At 32.9% G+C, this 22326-nt stretch overlaps 1 protein-coding gene across 1 annotated transcript in view; it reads left to right on the top strand.

Moving 5' to 3' along the window:
• The window catches only part of MDGA2 (MAM domain containing glycosylphosphatidylinositol anchor 2), an 858597-nt gene that overhangs the window by 796321 nt on the left and 39950 nt on the right, over window positions 1-22326 (top strand). Inside the window, exons 11-14 of the mRNA XM_043471432.1 lie at window positions 8705-8882; window positions 12736-12756; window positions 19880-20035; window positions 20499-20657. Of these exons, the coding sequence (XP_043327367.1) occupies window positions 8705-8882; window positions 12736-12756; window positions 19880-20035; window positions 20499-20657 (514 nt within the window). The remainder of the gene's footprint in view (window positions 1-8704; window positions 8883-12735; window positions 12757-19879; window positions 20036-20498; window positions 20658-22326) is intronic.

Below are 22326 nucleotides of genomic sequence, written 5' to 3' on the forward strand. Positions count from 1 at the left end.
TCTAAAATTTATTTCTCCCCAAATTCTGATCTTCATGGAAAGAATGTATTCACAGATATCGAGCTTGGGCAAGTAATTTGCTTTTGTCACTACAGAGAAGGTACAGGAATGTCTAGGGATTAATAGACCTTGAATAATTCTGCTCACTCTCAAGGACCATCTGATCTCATCAATGAGACAAACCTACCTTGGGTAGGTTGGTGGTCTGATAAGAATAAGAGATGTTAATAATTTAATATAGAATTAACTTGAAATTGATCCATGACTAATGACAAGTCAAGTCAAGCCTAGCTTAAATAAGCTGAAACCCAACCAACCTGCAGAAGAACAAGCAAGAAACAAAGGCTTATTATTTTAGGCCACTAAGATTTTCTGGTTATTTGTAAAATAGTATTGTTATGCAACATCTAAATGAAACAAACATACTATTCTTTTTCCCTGATAACCTTGTATTTCAATTTTTCAAAGTGAGTCTTTCGTAGAAGACCACATTGTTTCAACCACAATCAGATTTATTAAAAGCATCTGGAAAGATTTACAATCTTACATTGAGTAAACTCAGTGGTCTGAATTTTTTAAGATATATAGAAAAAGAAACAAATTGCTAGTGTTGTCATAATTAAGATTGTACCTAGTTTCATAACTGAAAAAAGCAAAATAATAAGAGTTTAAATGAGATAGATGTTTATTTCTCTTTCACATAGAATCACTTCAGACATCAGCCATCCAGTGTTGACAGGTGCTCCATAGTATCATCAGAGACCTAACTTTATAGCTTTCTTTTTCACTATCAAAGTTCATGTCTTTCATGCCCAAAGTTACTTGAGAATCTAAGATAGTTGCTATAACCCGCGCCATCACAAATTCATCATAAGCCAGAATCAAAAGTAAAGGCAAAGTATAAAAAAATAAAATCCTTAAAAAATAAACCAGAAAATGAATAAAAATGCTATATGACTGCTTAGGCTGTCTGCACTAGCCCTCCCAGAAACACCATGCAGCAACTCTACTTACCTTTCATTGGACAAGATTAGATCACGTGGCCACAGTTTGTTTAACGGGAGACTCAGAAAAGTAGCACAGCTGAAAACTGGGTTCTCTTGCTAAAGAGCAAGGGGATGGGAATGAGTTAGGAAACAGTAACTTTAGTGACATTGCTTTATTCATTCACTGAGAAAAATTATTTTATCTTATTGGCCATAAACTCACTAAAATGTAGTGGTTTTGTATCAGGAAATTTTTAAATCTAAATTTCCCAAGATTCATAAAAAATATACACACAATTTGAAATTATATTTGAAATGTATTCAAAAATGTTTTATGTAATATTTTCATTGCCTTGTTCCTTCAACCATCCATTTTCAGTTCAACAGATATAGTATCTGTTAAAAGAATTTTGCTTAGTTTCTCATTATTTTTATTTTTTCACGCCAGTCTAGTTAGGTGATTTTTTAATGATTGAGCAATTGTATCAGTCAATGTTGTTGTGCAATGTTTATTATGAAAATAGAATATTGTTTTTTTTTCCTAAAATGCAGTAAGAGATGCTAATCTCTATTTATATATTTGTGTAAGCATTATTTGTTTTTATTACTATTTTTTCTTCTATGCCTATAATTTGAAAAATGTTTGATGATTAACACTTTTATCTTGTGAAAATTGAATTGAAACTATAGTATTTAAATACATTTAACTGCTATATAACTAGTTTCTATTATATAAAGTTTATGAAAATATATTAACTTGAGGCTTCTCCCTATGAGTGTCAAATTGATTGCCCAAATGGATAACTATATGTCTATTTAAGTGGTATCATGCTAACATATTATAACAAAACTAGAAAATATTCATGGTGATATTGTAGATTTCAACTAAGTTTAGCTGAATAGTTCATCAATGTACCCAGTAAGTGTTCAATAATGTTGCTGCTAATTATGTTAGCTATTATTATAAATAACATTCCAAAATCATTGCACTCAGATAATCGGAGCAGATGGATAGGAATCAGAATTTACTGGTAGTACATTTAATGAAAAGGCTATTAGAGAAATTTATTAATGAGATGCGGAGGGGTCAGGTGATATTTGGAGGATCAAAATACAAAGCTATTGGTAATAAATCCAGAGCATAGCAGTAGTAAAATATAGATGTAAAGCAGTACACGTTCATAAAAGAAAAGGTGTTATTATGATCCCCTTTATATCAGAGAAATGATATGCCAAGATGAAATGCCAAAATCAAAACCCTAAATATTGATCTGTTTTATATCCTGAAAAAATTATCTTGTGAAGAAAGACGTTGCTTGAACTGCTTAATTCCAAGGTATCAGGGTAGAATGCTTGATGAATTAAGATTTAGGTTGAGGTGTTCTTTTACCTGCTGATCTAAGCATGTCAAGAAAATAATTAGACTGTTACTTCCAAACTTGATAGGAAACCAGTTTTTCTTCTACAGTGATTTATCACTACCTGCTAAATAATAATTATTTTTACTGTTATTCATGGTCTCTTGGGTGGTGTTCAGTGTTGTTTTGTTTCAACAGATGAAAGTAAAAAAAGCATTGTTGAAGGGGTACACCAGTAACACATACAAATTTCTTCCTGAGGCAATATAAAATACCCTGTCATTTACTGATTTATGTAACAGTTATGAGCACAGAGCTCAGCACAAACAGAGCATACATTCATTGGAGTCCTGAAATAAAAGCAGAATCTGAATTCTCTTAAACTGTCAGGACTCACGGAATCAAAACCTTTTTGTATGTTTAACCTTCCTCCAAAAAGAACGATTCATTATCTTAGTCTATCACCCATTGCTGTGTAATTCAGTTCAACATAATTAGGCCTTCCTAAGTGTAAAAATTCTTTATCATTTTTCCAAGGGAATGCAAATAAAGTGCTCATTGATTTGAAAAAATTGTGAAGGCAACATATTAATATAAATAGGAACAAAATAATAGTGATCAAGATTAAAAGGGTAACCTTGAAATTGGACAATATTGGGTTCCTGTTTCATCTTTTGCTTCTTATCAACTGTGTGACCTAGAAAAGTTTATCAGCTCTTTAAGTGTCAGTTCCTTTGACTGAGGAAGTAAATATACTAATTCTAACCTCTTTGGAGTTTTATAAAAATGAAAAATAGTATATAAAATCTTCAGGAGCTAGTATTTTTTAATTCTCTTAGTAGACAAAATTAGTTAAATAATTTAGTTGAGTATGACCAACTGTCATACCAAAGTTCCATAAACTGTGGAAATGAACTGAATATACTTCTAAAGGATCAGGCTTTCTTGTGTCCAGGGGCTGAATTAAAAGGCATACTATACAGAAGTCATCATTTATGTACCCAGCTCCCTGCAGTCAGAATGAATTGTAGGGATCCTGATTTACTATTATTTATACTCAAAGGAAGTGTAAAATTAAAGAAAATGTTTATGTAAGCTCAATCTTCTTGATTAATTTCTTAATGCCTATGTAAAGAACACCATAGTTCTCGTTTGTTCCTAGAATTTTAGATATAGTATTGAAATATGAATATACTGTATTTACATTTTTATAATTAAAAATGAGTATTGTATTATACTCTTTAAAAGAAACGTATACTCCATTTTTAACAGACTCTTAACTTGTGTCTTTGTTTTACATTTTACTTTTTTCTTTATTTTTTTATTTTTGGCTACGCTGGGTCTTCCTTACCATGTGGGCTTTTCTCTAGTTTCAGCAAATGGGGGCCACTGTATGTGGGATTCTCATGACAGTGACTTCTCTTGTTGCAGAGCCCAGGCCCTAGGGCACACAGGCTTCAGAAGTTGCAGTGTGTGGGCTCAGAAGTTATGGCTCCCAGGCCCTAGAGCACAGGCTGGTTGTGGTGCATGGGCTTAGTTGCTCCACAGCATATGGGATCTTCCCAGATCAGGGATCAAACCCATGTCTCCTGCATTGGCAGGTGGATTCTTTACCACCGAGTCACCAGGGAAATCTCACTTGTGTCTTTAGAATTCATGTTTCTCATAATGGGACCACTTTACCACAGGTAGAGGTATGATAGTCCGGCCAGGACCAAAGTGATGATTTTTCTGAGCTAGAAGCACACATATTAATTTGTACTACATATTAACACATGTGCTTGTTTAAGTTTAGATGGGAACTTTTCCATATGTTCAGATTTTGATAAACTTTAAAATATTTTACTATTAAGTTCAGTTCAGTTCAGTCGCTCAGTCGTGTCCGACTCTTTGCGACCCCATGAACTGTAGCATGCCAGTCCTCCCTGTCCATCACCAACTCCCGGAGTCCACCCAAACCCATGTCCATCGAGTCGGTGATGCCATCCAACCATCTCATCTTCTGTCGTCCCCTTCTCCTCCTGCCCTCAATCTTTCCCAGCATCAGGGTCTTTTCCAATGAGTCAGCTCTTTGCACCAGGTGGCCAAAGTATTGGAGTTTTAGCTTCAATATCAGTCCTTCCAGTGAACACCTAGGACTGATCTCCTTTAGAATGGACTGGTTAAATAATAAAACAATAAAAAAATAAAACAATAATAAATAAAATTCTGTGGGTTTAAACTACCTTTATCATCTGAAATAATAATACATTGCCTTTAGTTCATATATAATAATTTAAAGTCCAAAGACTTAAATTATTTAAGTCTTAAATTTAAAGAAATTTTCATTTATATTATATAATGTTATAGAACTGTTAGTTTCCAAAACAGATAGGAAGTTTGTAATGTATAGTATCAGCTATGCATAAGTAAATTACTTTCTGTCGAATTAGGTTTTATGTACATTTTTACCAGTGTTTGTAAATATAGTGACTGTATGCAGTTATCACTAAGTTAGATTTCCTGCTCCACTCATTGGGTCAGTTGAATATACACTGTGTACTGGAATTTAATCTTGTCACATCGTTATGTACTTAATGATCAGACACTATAGGTTAAAAAAATTAATAAGAAATTATTCCTGGTTTATAATCTATGTACAAAAAAGTACTATTAAGTGTATTCTAACTAAATATATAAAAATACTAGTGAAAACAAGGAAGTAATAAATTCTGGGGAAGCAAAGGAGAAGATGATGCTAGATAAAGTCATTTGGGGTGTAACCAAATTTTGTAGCTGCTACTCTCCAGACAACCTTAGGAGAGCTACAGAAACTTCCTTCTGCCCCAGTTTCCTCAGTTTGTGTAACAGGGCTGGTATTAGTTCCTGCTTACTAAGGGTTGTGCTAGACTAAATACAGTAGATATAATACAGTTAACATGGTCCTGGCAGATACATAGTATACAGATACATAGTATGCAGATACATACAAATTAATGTAGCAGGATGTTTTTGCTGTTTATTATCTGATCTGAAGTCACAAGTTAGATAATAATCAGTTTAGAAGTATAGAAGAAACCACTAGCATTAATGCTGTGGTCTAGCCCATCTGTGGAGAAGGAAATGGCAACCTGCTCCAGTATTCTTGCCTGGAAAATCCTATGGACAGAGGAGTTGATGGGCTACAGTCCACGGGGTCGCACGAGTTGGACAAGAGTTAGCGACAAAACCTCTAGCCCGGCTGAGCTGCGCCAAATACAGACCCTGGATCACCTGCTTCCAAATTACCCTGTAAAAGAGAAGATGTTTAAAAAAAAATATGTATTTCTAAACTCACCAAAAAATTATGTTTCTAGACTTCACAGAAGCAAAATACTTCCTGGTAGCTAAGACTTGGAATTTTTGGTTTTTAATCACGATTGTTCCATGACTCTCATGCTTGCCTAAAAATGAGAATCATTAATACAGAGTATTAACCACACCAGATACAAAACTCCAGAGACTACCAACATTTAGAACTCAGGAAAAGGAAAAGCTGAACAGAAGAGGATGAGTAGCCACAGATGTAGATGAGGGAGGCTGTTGACACAAGAAAACAGTTTTAAAATTCAAGGGAGAAAAAGCTTTAAGAAAACATGGTTGCCCGTTTCTAACTCTTATTCTGAAATTCTCTCTTTAAAAACAAAGAGAAATATTTCAGGCATAGGCAAAATAATGTAAGTATTTTTATATACCTGCTACCAATCTAAAAAATTAAAAATCACCTGAGTGTTTTGCTATCCCCTCAAAATTGCAAATTCTCCTCTTGATGCTCTCCTATCCCACATGACCAAGTATTTACTATTTTCTGCATTTCTTTATACTCGAATATATGACTATGCATCCCTTTTCAAAGAACATATTTTGAACTTGAATTTTATAATACATCTGCTTTAAAGTTGATTTTACTTCAATATTACTTTTGTGAAATCCATCCATGATGTTGTATTGTGGCTTAGGTTCATTTTTCATGTTCTGTATTGAATTATGCTTTATTAAAAGTTTACAATTTGATTATCCTATCTCCTACTGATATTTAGATAATTCTCTGTTTTCTATGCCATAAATATTTGTTTCCTGTGTATACAAGTTAATCTGTTCTCATTTTAATAGTGTTTTTATTGCCAAATTGCTCTCCATACTTTACCAATTTACATACCTAAGACTATGTTTTTAGAAGACAGCTTTCTGTAGATCCCTTGACTTTTTACATATCATATGTGCAGAGGCACTGTCTTTTTATTCCAGTCTATCTTTTCAAGGTTATTTTCATAGCAAACATCCTTAGAATATAGAGACCTCCTGTGGAGCAGAAGGAAAGCTTATTTAATGTCTAGTATAATGAATATAATGTCTCCCTCTTGGGCAGTGGTTGGACAGATTTGGGTACTTACTGTCACTTATAAAAGACTTAAGTCTTTTTAGCTCAGGATCCCAGAGACGTGATACAAACAAAAGGTATGTGCAAGATCCAACTGGTCACTTCTTCATCACTGTGGGGGAATAGGGAGGCAAAGGGAACTGGTTTGAAAGTAAAGCTTGGGCTGTCTTCTGTGTTGTGAATCCTTTTCTCTGTCCCAGTAGTCAGGACTTTTCTGCTGATGCCCATGATCCTATTGCAGGCTAACTTGTTTGCTTGTAAGCAGACTAATATCTTACCCATCCACCCTCCCCTGCTCCAGATTCTTGACAGGTATAAATATTCTCATTGCTTTGTGTTAACAACAAACCTTAATGTTGTTATCTTTATAAGCTTCTGTTTTTCTGGGAAATAATATTGCAGTTTTAATTTTCACTTCCTTGTTTCACAGTGAGGTTGAGCCTTTTCTGTAATTCTTTATTTGGGCTTTCTCATTTATGAAATACCTGTTCCTATTAGACTCTTTGCTATTGAATTATTTTTCTTATTTCATTATAGGGGTTTTTAATACATTCTGGTTAACTGTATTTGTTCTAAATATCTTTTTCCAAACCTCTGCCTATATTTTACCTGTTTATTGTGGAGCATCGATGAGAAGAAATGTTTATGTTAAAATTTTAAGTTTAATGTTAATTTCAATTTTATGATTGACTAATTTATCAGTCTTATTTTTTTGTGCTTTTCTATTCTGTTTGAGAATATCACACCTTGTGTGAGATCATAATCACATTCTTCTGTGTTTTTCTAAATGATTTAACTTTTATCTTTTAAATTTAAGTATTTGATTTTCCTGAGACTGTTCTTTCTAAGATATGTGATAGGGATCACATTCATGTATTTTTTTATATACACAACCAATTGAGTGGAATATATTTTCATGTCTTCTATGTGAACAATTCCCCACATAAATTAATATATGGGCTTTCCGTTCCATTTCATTATTTTGTTTGTCATTTGTCTAATCTTGTGCTAATAGCGTGTACTTGAGATTTTCATTTCCAGAAATATAGCAGGCTAGGTGATATAATTAACAGTAACCCACCCTCAGAAAACAAGCAAATAAACAAATATATGTATATATATATGTGTGTGTATATATATGTTTTATATATATATATATGATATTTTCTTCCCCTGGTGGCTTAGCAGTAAAGAATCTGTCTGCCAATACAGGGGACACAGGTCTAATCCTTGGGTTAGGAAAATCCCCTGAAAAAAAATGGCAACTCACCCCAGTATTCTTGTCTGGGAAATCCCATGGACAGAGGAGCCTGGCTGGTTATAGTCCATGGGGTCCCAAAGAGTCAGACATGATTTAGTGAGTAAACAACAACAATGGTATGTACATATTAACATATATAGTATGTATATTGCTTTTGCCTTCAGTTATTACCAATCCAGGCAAACTTGAACTTTGATTCTTAGAGTTTGGTGGTGGTAAGGAATGAAAACCCAAGTCCTATCCAAAGCAAGGGCTTCCCAGATGACACTAAGGGTAAAGAACCCACCTGCCAACACAGTAGATGCAAGAGACACAGGTTTGATCCCTGAGTTGGGAAGATACCCTGGAGGAGGGCATGGCAACCCATTCCAGTATTCCTGCCTGGAGAATCCCATGGACAGAGGAGCCTGCTGGGCAACAGTGCATAGGGTCACAAAGAGTCTGACTGAAGCGACTTAGCACCCCAAAAAAGGGACCATCTTCATTTTAATCTGTGACACCAAAGGGTTTCATATTTAAAGTAAAAGTGAACCATACTGTTAATGCCCCTTGCAGAATGTCAGAAACAAAGGTACATCTTTAATGAAATACAACTTTGTCCTAGGCCCTAAAGAATCTTCAGCAATAGTATTTTTAACCACATGATCAACACACAGTTAAAAATATCAGGAACATTATTATATAATTCTTTTAATTTCAGGCTGGACAGCAACGATGGTGGGAACAAGAGATTAAAATAAATGGGAATATCCAAAAGGGAGAATTAATTACATATAACTTGACTGAGTTAATTAAACCAGAGGCTTATGAAGTCCGACTGACTCCTCTCACCAAATTTGGCGAAGGAGATTCAACAATTCGTGTCATCAAATATAGTGGTAAGTAACTTTTTGTTTAAAAGAATTTATTTATATACTAAACTACCTAGAAAGTTGTAACTATCTACCAAATTTAGACACAAACTAAAATTTAACATACTGACTTTCTGGGCCATTAGCCAAGTGAGAAAAAAATCCCGTAATACTTAATCATCATAAATTGTAATATTTAGCTTTGAATATAGAGGTATAGACAAGTGCTTAATTAACTTTGAACCTCAGAGATAATGTCATGAATGTCTTATTATTTTCTATGTCATAGTTATGAGGCAGTATGTATACATTTTTCACAAATTCTTAATGATTTTAAAATTTATATCAAGAAGTTAGGAAATGTGATTGAATTTTTAAGTTTTTATCATTTTTTGGAGTAGCTTTAAATTCACATTAAATTGAGTACAAAGTGCAGTGTTCCCATGTATGTCCTCTCCCTTGTCACAGCTTCCCTACTATTTACATCTTACATTAATGTGGCATATTTGTTAATAGTTGATTAACAAATATTGATATATTATTAAAGTCAATAGTTTATATCAGGGGTCAGTTTTTATGTTACACAGTTTTGCATTTTCCAAAAAGTTGGGTTGGAATCATGCAACATATAACCTTTCCAAACTGATTTATTGTATTTAGCAATATACATTTAAAGCTTTTATATAAATTTGTGTGGCCTGATAGCTCATTATTCTTTATTGTCAAGTAATTTCCCATTGCATAGGCATACCACAGATTGTTTAACCATTTACTTATTGAACAACATCTTAGTTGATTTTTTTTTCATCGTTTTTTTTTCCTTTAGAACACTGAATTTAATGTGTATATGTTAGTGATAATTTTCCTTTATAAACAATATGCATTTACTATTTCTTTACTATTTAAATGTCCTACTTAAACAAATGTAGAAAATAGTGTAAAACTGTGACAAAGTTGATCAAAAACTTATAATAGTTCAAATAGGAATAATGTTGATTTATATGATATTATTTTTCATATGTACCTGACAGATTAATATTTTATCATTTGAAATTTATATGCATTTTTGGTTGAAATTTATTGTGTTCAAAGCCTAGCTCTAAAATCATCAATGTATTTTTCAAGGTTCTGTATGTTTTGTTACCTCAGTGGAATATTTTTCTTTTTATTATTGATTAAGGCTTGAGTTTAAAAGATAATAGAATGATGGTTTTTGCAGCTGAAGTTTTCCATTCTGTTTAGCATTAAGTATGTTTTCCTACTTACAAGGGCAACAGTGAATACTGTCAAAGTAAAAAATACAGTGAAATTATTAAAACCTCACTAGAGTTACAAGATTACCTGTATTTGCTCTCATCAGTCAGAGTATACATTGGGCATGACAAATTCAATTTTCATTAAAAAATGAAATATGGAATATCTAGTGGAATATTCATACAAGATCAAGGAATATAGAATCATTAGAATCACTGCATATATTTTCTTGAATATGATTCTTTTTAAAATGTACCTTTTTATCTTAATGATATAAATATTAGAGCAGAATAGCAACTGCTATTCTGTAATCACTTTCATGATTCCATCAAACAAACAACTACATTACATCTCAGTATAATTGTCTAAAGTTTTTGCATCAAATATTTTCATAAAATATGAATTATCTCCTCCTAATATTTATGCTCCCTTTCCTCCAAGGTGTAAAACTGCAAACTATGTAATATATGGAGGGTATTGGAAACCATAATTAATACTCTTTTAAAGGTGAAGATATTAAGACCCAGAAAGTTTCAGTGTCCTGTCTCAGTAAACAATTATATGACATGACTAACTGATGAAAACTAGAGATCACTCCTAAATGACAGAAATCTTTACCTATTTGCTCAGTTTAGAAATTATTAGAACTTGTCTTACAGAGATATAGAAAAAAAATCTTCAGAAACTCAATTTAGTTTTTATTGAAAACTCTGATGTAACAAACAGAAATGAAAAATAAATCTGGAAAATCAGTATTATGTTTAGTTCCAACTTTCTTTTTAATTATCTTTATAACTTGTCATGCTTATTAAAATCTTAAATATTTTCATTAAAATTTGCTTTTATAGAGTATGGATTTGGGTAAAGTATAGTTTAGTGTGTGTAAGCATACATTGTCTATATGCATCCATAAGAAATTCAACATGCTATTAATAGTTTTAAAGAAGAAAAGTGGACTCACTGCAATATTTCAAATTAGAATGGCAAATTTTTACAAGGTTAATCATGATATTTGTAGTGAATTTGCGGTCTAAAATGTTGTAGAAGTCTCAAAATTCAGTCTGGTCATGGGATACATGTAGCTGTGACATTGCTTAGAACTAAATTATAATTCAAAGATGCTTACTTCTTTCAAAAACAATGTATAAAATTAAAATTTATATTATCCTAATTATAAAATAATTTTAATTTCAATAGTTAATTTTCAAATTAAAACATATGATACCTGAGACTTTCCAACTGGTTCTAGTGGTAAAGAACCCACCTGCAATGCAAGGGACATAATGAGATACAGGTTTGATCCCTGGGTGTGGAAGATCCTCTGGAGAAGGCCCTGGCAACCCACTCCACTATCCTTGCCTGGAGAATCCCATGGACAGAGGAGACTGGCGGGCTACGGTCCATAGGGTTGCACAGAGTTGGAGGTGACCGAAGCAACTTGGCACGCATGCACCTTGCAAGAAAGGGATTTTTTTTTTTTCCTGTTTTTCAGTGGAACTCATAAATGTATAGTCCCTTCTCTATGTTATTCATTTCATAATTTGCAATGGGGCAAATACAGGTAGAGCAGCTAAAATAATGGGAATACTCTGTCTTCTTGATGTAGAAATAGTAAAAAGTAATTTGTTGATAAACTAATCACTTTGTTAAAATTGATCTCAGTGTACTAAATGTACAAATTTTATATGAAGATGCTTTGTTCACGTGTGTGCATTTATGACATTCATTTTGTATTTTACTACTATGTCCAAGTTTAACAAAAGTGCTTAATGGCAAACACTAGGAACCAGCAACAAAATCGACAATATTCTGGAGGTTAGATTAACAACCCATTTTAATCTTAGGAGAGTGCAATAATGCTTTCTTTCATCCAGAATGAAATTTTCTCTCAGAGTTATAAATGCTTAATCAATATATACAGATACCATTTTGTCTCTTAGGATAGATATAGTTTTGTTTTTGCTTCAGTAATATTTAAAGTATTCACTTCTTTTCAGGTAGAAATCAATTGGCACTTGTAAACACACTTAGTTTTTTGAGATAAATATTTCTTCTTGAGATAAATATTGCAAAAATGCAAATGCACTACCTATCATTTGAAAACTGTGTGTGTGTGTGTGAAAGTAATTAAAACAGCATCAGAGTAGCTATTTGTTTTGGCTCATACACAATGACATGATTTGAGGATTGCTTTATTTTCATATATACCATATATTTTAAACAGAAATAGACAATAGCAAAAATACTGAAGTGTATTCTCTGTTAGATAATTGCATTCATTGTTAAAACATCGAGATTATAGCTTGTCAGCCTCAGTTTTGATTACTTGGTTTTGTTTAGCAATGTTTAAGATATAAAAAATCAGCTACTATATACCTTGGGAAATGAACAAATCCCGTGTGCCATTTAGCATTGATCATTTGGGTACTTTGAGGCTGTTATTGCTGAGTTCCAAAGTAGACTCTATTCAGTCTTCTAGAACAAAATGGATTGCAGATATAATTCTCTCTAGTCACAGTGGGGAAGATCATTAAGTTTTAGCTAGGCACTTATGAGACACTGATTAGACTTTTATTTATAAAAGACATTTAAGCCATGCTAACATTATTTTTTGCTTTTCTTGTAGCTCCTGTTAATCCTCATTTGAGTAAGTATATTTTCACTTTAAAAATGGCACTATATTTGACAATTAATACAAATAAAAAATACATAAATATACAAAGGTTGTTTATCAATTGTTCATATTTGGGTTGACATAGAGTGTCTTAGAAATAATAAAACTGGTGTTAATTGTAAACTTTGAATTTCAAAGACTATGGGCATAAAGACAAATAATTTAATATAGATAATTGACTTTTCCTAAATATTGAGCCATTTCTCCAACATGCTTAACAATTGTTATTTGTGTAACTGTGGTTTATTTGTTCCTTTTGTGGCATTGTATATTATTTGTATTGCTATTATTGATGTCTTTAATTTTCACCATTTGATTTCTATATTCCACTCATGAAATATTATATTCACTTAGAAAGTTGGTATTTTAATGGTTCAGTCAAGATTTTTCACTAATCACTATTCCATATTCCAGTCTTATATGAAGAAAAAATAATTTGATCACCATCCTCTTAATAATATTTCATTTTAAAATTAAGAATTGATTTTTGTCCCTTATTTTGTGTCTAGCAAGATATTGTTCTTGTCTAACAAAGAAAGAAGAGCCATCTTTGTACTCTTAGTCCTATCTATTCAGCATTCTCAATTTCCTATCCTTAGTGAAGAAAATGTCCAAATCTGTTTTTTTCATTTTACTGTATTCTCTTTTCTTCTTTGGCCTTTAACTGATTATATAACATAGACCAAATTACATAGCCTCTATTCTTTCTGTGTTTCCTCCCAAAGATCCTCTTTTACCCTGCTTTTGCATAGCCAAACACTAATACTGAATATTTTTATAGATCTTTATTGTTCACATCTTGCCTCAATGCATAAAAGTTCATTTAATCATCCCAATGACCTTTTAATGCAGCTATTATTATCAACTCTTTGAGGTTCATTTTTCTTATAATGTTTAGCACAAATGCTTCTTCCGCCACTAATTACTCCCTCATTTTGATTTTCAATTACAATTTATCTTCATCTATGTGGAAGTTATTTTTTATTTTCTCATATCCTCCAGTAAACTGTAAGATACTTAAGAACTAAATTCATTTCTAGTTTCTCTCCATATTTCATTATCTTTGTGTCTATAATGGCATCTCATGTTTAGCAGGTGTTCAATGATCATTTGTTAAAAGAACAAATACATGATAGTTTCAAGACGAATTAATGGCATAAATAAAATTCTCCCTGGCTTCTACTCAGGGTACTATTGCTAATTAATTACTTTATTGACTATAATTCCTTTGAAGGTAAGTTCTCTGACTGCACTTTCAGTAGAAATGTTTAAGAATAGTTATCATAGAAAGATTAAAAGTAAATACAGGGGAAAATTGACAAGCATTTCAATTCAAGGAAAGAATTTTGAACAGTCTATCTACTGAACAAAATGCATACATACTTATAGACAGGAAGTGATTGTTAACTGATTATCTCAGTCCAATATAATGAGCACCATTATTTTATGGCAGCTGAGAAAATCTTACAGAAGAGATAATATCAAAGCTGGATCCTGAAAGTTTAATAGAGGTCCCTCAGATAAAGAAGGTGAGGAAAGGCTTGCCTGTCATTGAAAAGGAGATCATGTTTGTTCACATACATAATAACTGAACAAAGCTCCATTTGTCTAGTGTACAATGTTCAAAAGTTATTTAAGTCAGAAATGTGCCCTAAATATGGACAATATTTATTAGAATTTGAATGCTTCCTTTAAAACTTGTATCCTTCAAGTCATAGTTATCAACTTCTTTTCCTCAGCAAGGACTTCAAATGTGTAAAATGGAAACCCAAATGATACATTGGATTTTCTATTTTTAAAGTAATTTCCAACATAATATTCTACACCAAAATTTCCATTGGCTGTGTACCTTTTGAATTTTTTTAATGATAGTCAATATGGTAGAATATGAAAGTTGTTTAGAAAAAAGAATTGAGTAAATATTACCTAATGATTTCTCTAAGTTATCAAAAGAAAGTAATTTTTTTTATATTTTTGACAGTCAAATGCATTTTTTATTATTAATTGATTTTTTTAAGCTTCATTACCACCTCCAGGTCCCAAACACATATGACAGTATTTTATCAAAGTCATTCATTATAGATTTGGGTTCTTAATACACGAGCTATTCAGTAAGAAAGGAAAACAGGCCAATGTGTACAAGAAGGTCATGTTTTATTTTAGATTTTTGCTAGGGAAAGTTAATTTTTCATTCCCTAAGACTACGTTTACCTACTTTCCTTAAATGCTACAGTATTTTAAATTTTGTCATTTATTTTCAAGGTATAACCTACACATGATAAAATTTACCATATTTTGTGTACACTTCTGAAAGAAGCGTTGACCAGTTTAAACAGTCATATAACCATCGCCACAAGGTTTCATTACCCCTAAAATTTCTCTGTGTTGCTTTGTAGTTCAGCTTCCTTGTACCTCAGTCCCTCGCAAACTTGTTTTATGTTACTATAATTCTGCTATTATTCAAATTAGTTACAACTTACTTAGTATTTATTCTCCACAGTTTACTAAAAGGTACCTTCCCGGTAATGATATTGTTAATGAAATTGAAGTGAAAATGAAAATCAAGCAGTTCAAGGGAAAAAAATCTGAGAAAACACTGTAATTAAAACCATTATGCAGGACAAAGGTTAACAGAGTTTTGCGAAGAACACACTGATCATAGTAAACACCCTTGTTCATCAACAAAAGAGACGACTCTACACATGGACATCCCCAGATGGTCAATACCAAAATCAAATTGATTATATTCTTGCAGCCAAAAATGGAGAAGCTCTATACAGTCAGATAGAGCAAGACCTGGAGTTCCCTCTGGCTCAGATCATCACCTCCTTATTGCAAAGTTCAGGCTTAAATTGAAGAAAGTAAGGAAAACCACCGAGCCTATCAGGTATGACCTAAATCAAACCTCTTATGATTATACAGTGGAGGTGACAAATAGATTCAAGGGCTTATATCTGAAAGACAGAGTGCCTGAAGAACTATGAACAGAGGTTTGTAACATTGTACAAGAGTAGGTGACTAAAACCAACCCCAAGAAAAAGAAATGCAAGAAGGAAAGCTGGTTGTCTTGCCTTACAAATTATGAGGCCTTACAAATAGCTGAGAAAAGAAGAGAGGCAAAAGGCAAAGGACAAAGGGAAAGATGTACCCAGCTGAATGCAGAATGTCAGAGAATAGCAAGGAGAGATAAGAAAGCCTTCTTCAATGCAAATAGAGGAAAACAATGAAAAGGGAATGACTAGAGATCTCTTCAAGAAAATTGCAGATATCCAGGGAACATTTCCTGCAAGGATGGGCACAATAAAGGAAAGAAATGTTATGGGCCTAACAGAAGCAGAAGAAGCTGAAAAGAGATGGCAAGAATACACAGGAGAACTGTACAAAAAAGGTCGTAATGACCCAGATAACCACGATGGTGTGATCACTCACCTAGAGCCAGACATCCTGGAATGTGAAGTCAGGTGGGCCTTAGGAAGCATCACTACGAACAAAGTTAGTGGAAGTGATGGAATTCCAGCTGAACTGTTTAAAACCCTAAAAGATGATGTTGTAACAGTGCTGCACTCAATATGCCAGCACATTTGGAAATTCAGCAGTAGCCACAGGACTGGAAAAGGTCAGTTTTCATTCAAATCCCTAAGAATGGCAATGCCAAAGAATGCTCAAACTACCATAAAATTGCACTCATTTCATTTGCTTGAAAAATAATGCTCAAAATCCTTCAAGCTAAGCTTCAACAGTACATGAACCGAGAACTTCCAGATGTGCAAGCTGGATTTAGAAAAGGCAGAGGAACCAGAGATCAAATTATCAACATCTGCTGGATCACAGAATAAAGCAAGGGAATTTCAGAAAACCATCTACTTCTGTTTTATTTACTACACTAAAACCTTTGACTGTGTAGATCACAACAAATTGTGGAAAATTCTTAAAGAGATAGAAATATCAAACCATTTTAATTGGCTCCTGAAAAACCTGTATGTAGGACAAGAAGCGACAGTTAGAACTGGACATGAAACAGCAGACTGGTTCAAAATTGGGAAAGGAGTACATCAAGGCTGTGTATTGTCACATTGCTTATCTTAACGTATATGCAGAATACATCATGCGAAATGTGAGGCTGGATGACTCACAAGCTGGGATTGTGAGAGAGAAATATCAATAACCCCAGATATGCATATGGTACCACGTAATGGTAGAAAGCAAAGAGGAAATAAAGAACCTCTTGATGGGGTGAAAGATGAAAGTGAGAAAGTTAGCTTAAAACTTAAAACTCAACATTCAAAAAATGCAAATCATGGCATGCAGTCCCATTACTTCATGGCAAACATGGGGAAAAAGTAGAAGCAGTGAAAGATTTTATCTTCTTGGGCTCCAAAATCACTGTGGATGATGACTGCAGTCATGAAAATAAAAAATGCTTGCTTCTTGAAGCTGAAGCTCCAGTACTTTGGCCACCTGATGGGAAGAAATGACTCATTGGAAAAGACCCTGATGCTTTGAAAGATTGAAGGCAGAAGGAAAGAGGGACAGCAGAGAATGAGATGGTTGGATGGCATCACCTACTCAATGGACATGAGTTTGAGCAAACTCGGAGAGATGGTGAAGGACAGGGAAGCCTGGAATGCTGCCATTAATGGGGTCCCAAAGAACCAGACATGACTTAATGAATGAGCAACAGAAACAATACAAACATTAAGTATTTCTATTATAATTCTAAGTTATTTCTTAAAATGAAGAAAATGTTTCTAAATCTTTCTTCTTATATATTATTTATAATTGATGTGTGACTTATGCATCATTGACTCTTAAACTACAATTTAGCAATATTTCTTCCAAAAAAGATCATTTTGATAATAAAAATTTTTAAATGGTTTGAATTTATGTTGGCTTACATATGAAATTCTAGTTTATTTGAAATTCTTTTTAATAGAATAAAATGATTTCAAGAATATATTTAAATATATATTACATTTAATATGATAATAATTGTGATATGAGACCTCATATATTGGCAATAAATCAAGTTACTCTTAAATGTCCTTTTGCATTTTATTGACTTACATTGCCTTTAAATCAACTTATTTATCCTAAATATCCACTTCCAAAATATTTTATAGAGTAAGTTTATGAAATTTTGTCACAGTCTTGTTCTTCATTAGCCTCAAAAAACTTATGTCTTAAATTCAATTGAGGAAGTCTTTCTATTCAGAGGTATCTTTTTAAAAAAAATCTTTTGTTTGAAATTTTTAACTAAAAGCAAATATCGTTTGTTGTCAAGAGAACCATATTGTCCTCCAGGTTCATCCATGTTATTGCAAATGGCAGGATAATCATTTTCAAGGCTAAATGATATCCTATTGCATGTATCTGCCATAACTTTACTCATTCATCCATTAATGGAAACTTGGGTTAGGACTGTATAGTCCATGGGGTTGCAGAGAGTCGGACATGACTGAACGACTTTCAAATAATATTATTTTTCAAATAATATTTGACTTTCAAATAATATTATTTTGCAAATAATACTGCAGTGGACATGGAGAGCACGTATCTCTGAGGTACTCATTTCATTTTCTTTGGATGTATGTTCTTATGAGATATTACTGGATAATATGGTAGTTCTGTCTTTAGATTTTTTTTTAAGGAAACTTCATACTGTTTTTCATAATAGCTGCACCAATTTATATTCCAGCCAATAGTATCCAAGTTTTTTGTGGTTCCATAAGAGTTTTAGGAACTTTTTTTTTTTTCTATTTCGGTTAAAAAAAAAATGCCACAGATATTTTCAGAGAGGATGCATTGACTCTAAAGATCACCTTGGGTAGTAAAGATATTTTAACTGTGCTAATTCTTCCAATACAAGAATATAAGATGTCTTTCCATTTATTTGTGTCCTCTTTAATTTCTGTCATCAATGTTTTGTAGTTTTCAATGTATAAGTCTTTTATATATTTGGCTAAGTTTAATCTCAAGTATTTTATTCTTTTTGAGGCTAATGAAAATGAGATAATTTTGTTAGTTCACTTTTCTGAAAATTCATTGTTAGTGTATAGAGACACAGATTAATTCAGAAGCATGGTTCCGACTTCAAGGGCTCCACTCCCAAGAATATCTCATAAATTAACCTGTTTCAGGGGGAACATATGGAGTCTTTATTATTTAGATGTCTATAACTTTATGAACTGAAGTGTATCTGTACTCAGTTTTAACTTCATTATTTACTAGCTTAAATTAGCCAAAATTTTCTTTTCTGTGAACCTCATGAGTTAGTATTTCTGTATTTTCATAGAGTTCTGAAAGTTTGAATGAAATCATGTAAGCTTTATTTATTTTTCAATTAAGAATATTATTTACTCCTGTGTTTCAAGCAGGGCCCATTCCAGTAAGAAAACCCTTTAATACCTAGAAACATTACTACCATTCTCTGAACTTGTTGTTTGGTCTGAGCTCAGCATGTGGCTGGCATCCAAGAAATCCCAGTCCTTCCACAGGTTCTTCATAAAGTCTTTTCATTACTTTATTTCTAGTGAATTTTGAGCAAATTAGGCAAATCCACATTCAAATAAAGTATGAAAGATAACTACTTTTTAAAAATAATTTGCCGTTATCTTTCCTTAAGTAAGCTTCCATTTGTGCAAATGAGTATGTGTGACAGCATCTGCATACGTGGTGTGAAATATTAGAGGCTCAAGGTAGACAGCTTTAAAGGGCCATAAGGTAGTTTAATTAAGACCTTTTTCTAATTGTTCTGTTTGGATTGTTCCTATACTTGAAGAAGGAAAGTTGGGAAATTCTTCAGCCATAATTCAAGCAGGCAGCACATTCTTTTAATTTCAATTATTTGGATACTTCAGAGGAAAATGGTTTGGGTTTAAATTGTTAAATAAGAGGCTGATTTACATATCAAGATTATTTTTCATTTCCATTAAAATTGAAGTAGCTTTAGGTTTAGTTGTCATATTGCACATTATTTTGGCTATGGTGCCATTATTGCAACCTTGCATTATTATTGCTGTATGTTTTAAATTTTTCTTAGAAGACTATTGCAGTGTTTGCATTACTTTAACTTATTGTAATTAAAATTTGCCAACAGGAGAATTTCACTGTGGATTTGAAGATGGTAACATTTGTTTGTTTACCCAAGATGATACAGACAATTTTGACTGGACAAAACAAAGTACTGCAACAAGAAATACAAAATATACTCCAAACACTGGACCTAATGCTGATCGTAGTGGCTCCAAAGAAGGTATGAGGGTATGAAATGTTGTGTTCATATCAATCATACACCAGCCTTGGACTTTTAGAAATGCTATTATGCTAAATATGAAATGCAAGAGAATGTTTAGCTGTAGATTTAAAGATTTTGGAATAAAACATGAAATTTTTATTTATCATATCAAGTATTCAGTTATTTCCAAAGCTTGTAATCTTTCATTTTCACTGAGAACTTACTGACCTATATAAAGAGACTAGGAATTTTTTTGACAACTCAAGTCTTAAATTCCAGTTTTGCCTCATTTTTATACATTGAAAAAAAACATTTTTAATTATGTATATTATTTATTTTTATATTATATATATTTTTATAAGATACAGACTCTCCTATCAATTTTACTATTAATATATATGAAAATTATAACCTCAGTGATTTTAAATTTCATGTCACCTACTAATAATTTGCCTGCACATTTTATTTTGTCTTTTTAAAGGTTTTTATATGTACATTGAGACATCTCGACCCAGATTAGAAGGAGAAAAGGCTCGACTTCTCAGCCCTGTTTTCAGCATAGCTCCCAAAAACCCTTATGGACCCACGAACACTGCGTACTGTTTCAGTTTCTTTTATCACATGTATGGACAGCATATAGGTGAGATGGCAAAAATTACTGCTCCTTCTAAAGTAAATCATAACTTGGAACCAAAAGGTTCACAAACACACAGGATGAAGTTAATTTTAGTCAAAGAATATCATCATTACATTTTTAATGACTTAACTGCACACTGACAATAAGATGCTAAGAATGTTCCCCCATCATGTTCTAATTTCCCAAATTTAGATTAGAATTTGAAATTTGGGAGCATTACCTACCTCCTCCGGAATCATAATTTAGGCCGACCTAAATTAGGTTAAGTTCTTCATGAGATCTTCTTGGGACTCAATACCAGCATAGTTTACACTGTTTCTTTCCAAAGAAATGTGCTTGAATAATGACTCAATGTATATTAATGACGGTGAGAAAATGTATTGCCATATTTGGAAGACCAGCGCTTTTAGCAGTATCTACACATTTGGAATATTGGTGTGATAGCTTCTTGTTTATAAAGTGTGCCTAAATACCTAGTAGGATTTAAAAATATCCTTGATCCTGAGAAACATACAAAGATGAAGACACACTTCCTACCCTTAGAGATCCTAAGTAACGGAAGCTAAGATGAGTAACCACCCAATCATGCTAGGCAGAATACCACATAACCTCAAGAAAGAACCTAATAAACTTGTTAAGAGTAGGGAGGTAGGGGACATAAGGAGTTCATACAGATCTACAATTCTTTATGTGTAATTATAAAATCAAAACAACTGAACACAAACTGTTTTAAATTTAATTATTTGGCAACCACTTTCTAGCCTGATCTGCATATGCTAGCATATATGGCTTGAACTGATATAAACCCATGTATAGTCTTTATTTATCCAAATTAATATGAACACATGTACTATTTTCAGCAAAAATATTATTGTGTTTAATTGTGGGATTCTGTTTTAGTTCTTAAGAACTAAAGAACTAAACTTTAAGAACTAAAACAGAATACATATTATATAAGACATACACTCTTAACTATAAAATAAGATAAAATTCTGAATGGTGAAGCCTATTTAGCTCTACAGAGCTTGGCACAGGGCTGTAGATCTTTATTTATTTGGAGGATAAGACAGTGCTTTGGGACAAAGGGAAACGTTTCTCTATGAAAGAAGGGTACATTTTCAATAGACAGAGATAAGCATAGGGAAGATTGTTATTATTGTTGTTCAGTCTCTTGGTCGTGTCCAACTCTTTGCGACCCCATGGAGAGCAGCGCACCAGACTTCCCTGTCCTTCACCATCTCCCAGAGCTTGCTGAAACTCATGTCCATCGGGTTGGTGATGCCATCAACCATCTCATACTGTGTTGTCCCCTTCTCTTCCTGCCTTCAATCTTTCCCAGCATCAGGGGCTTTTCTAATGAGTTGACTCTTTGCATGAGGTTGCCAAAGTATTGGAGTTCAGCTTCAGCATCAGTCCTTCCAATGAATATTCAGAGCTGATTTCCTTTAGGATTGCTTGTTTGATCTCCTTGCAGTCCAAGGGACTTTCAAGAGTCTTCTCCAACACCACAATTCAAAAGCATCAATTTTTTGGCACTCAGGTTTCTTTATGGTCCAACTTTCTCATTCATACTTGACTACTGGGAAAACCATCACTTTGACTCTAAGGACCTTTGTTGGCAAAGTGATGTCTCTGCTTTTTAGTACGCTGTCTAGTTTTGTCATAGCTTTTC

Source organism: Cervus canadensis, chromosome 6 (genome assembly GCF_019320065.1).
Source record: "Cervus canadensis isolate Bull #8, Minnesota chromosome 6, ASM1932006v1, whole genome shotgun sequence".
Classification (NCBI taxonomy): domain Eukaryota; kingdom Metazoa; phylum Chordata; class Mammalia; order Artiodactyla; family Cervidae; genus Cervus; species Cervus canadensis.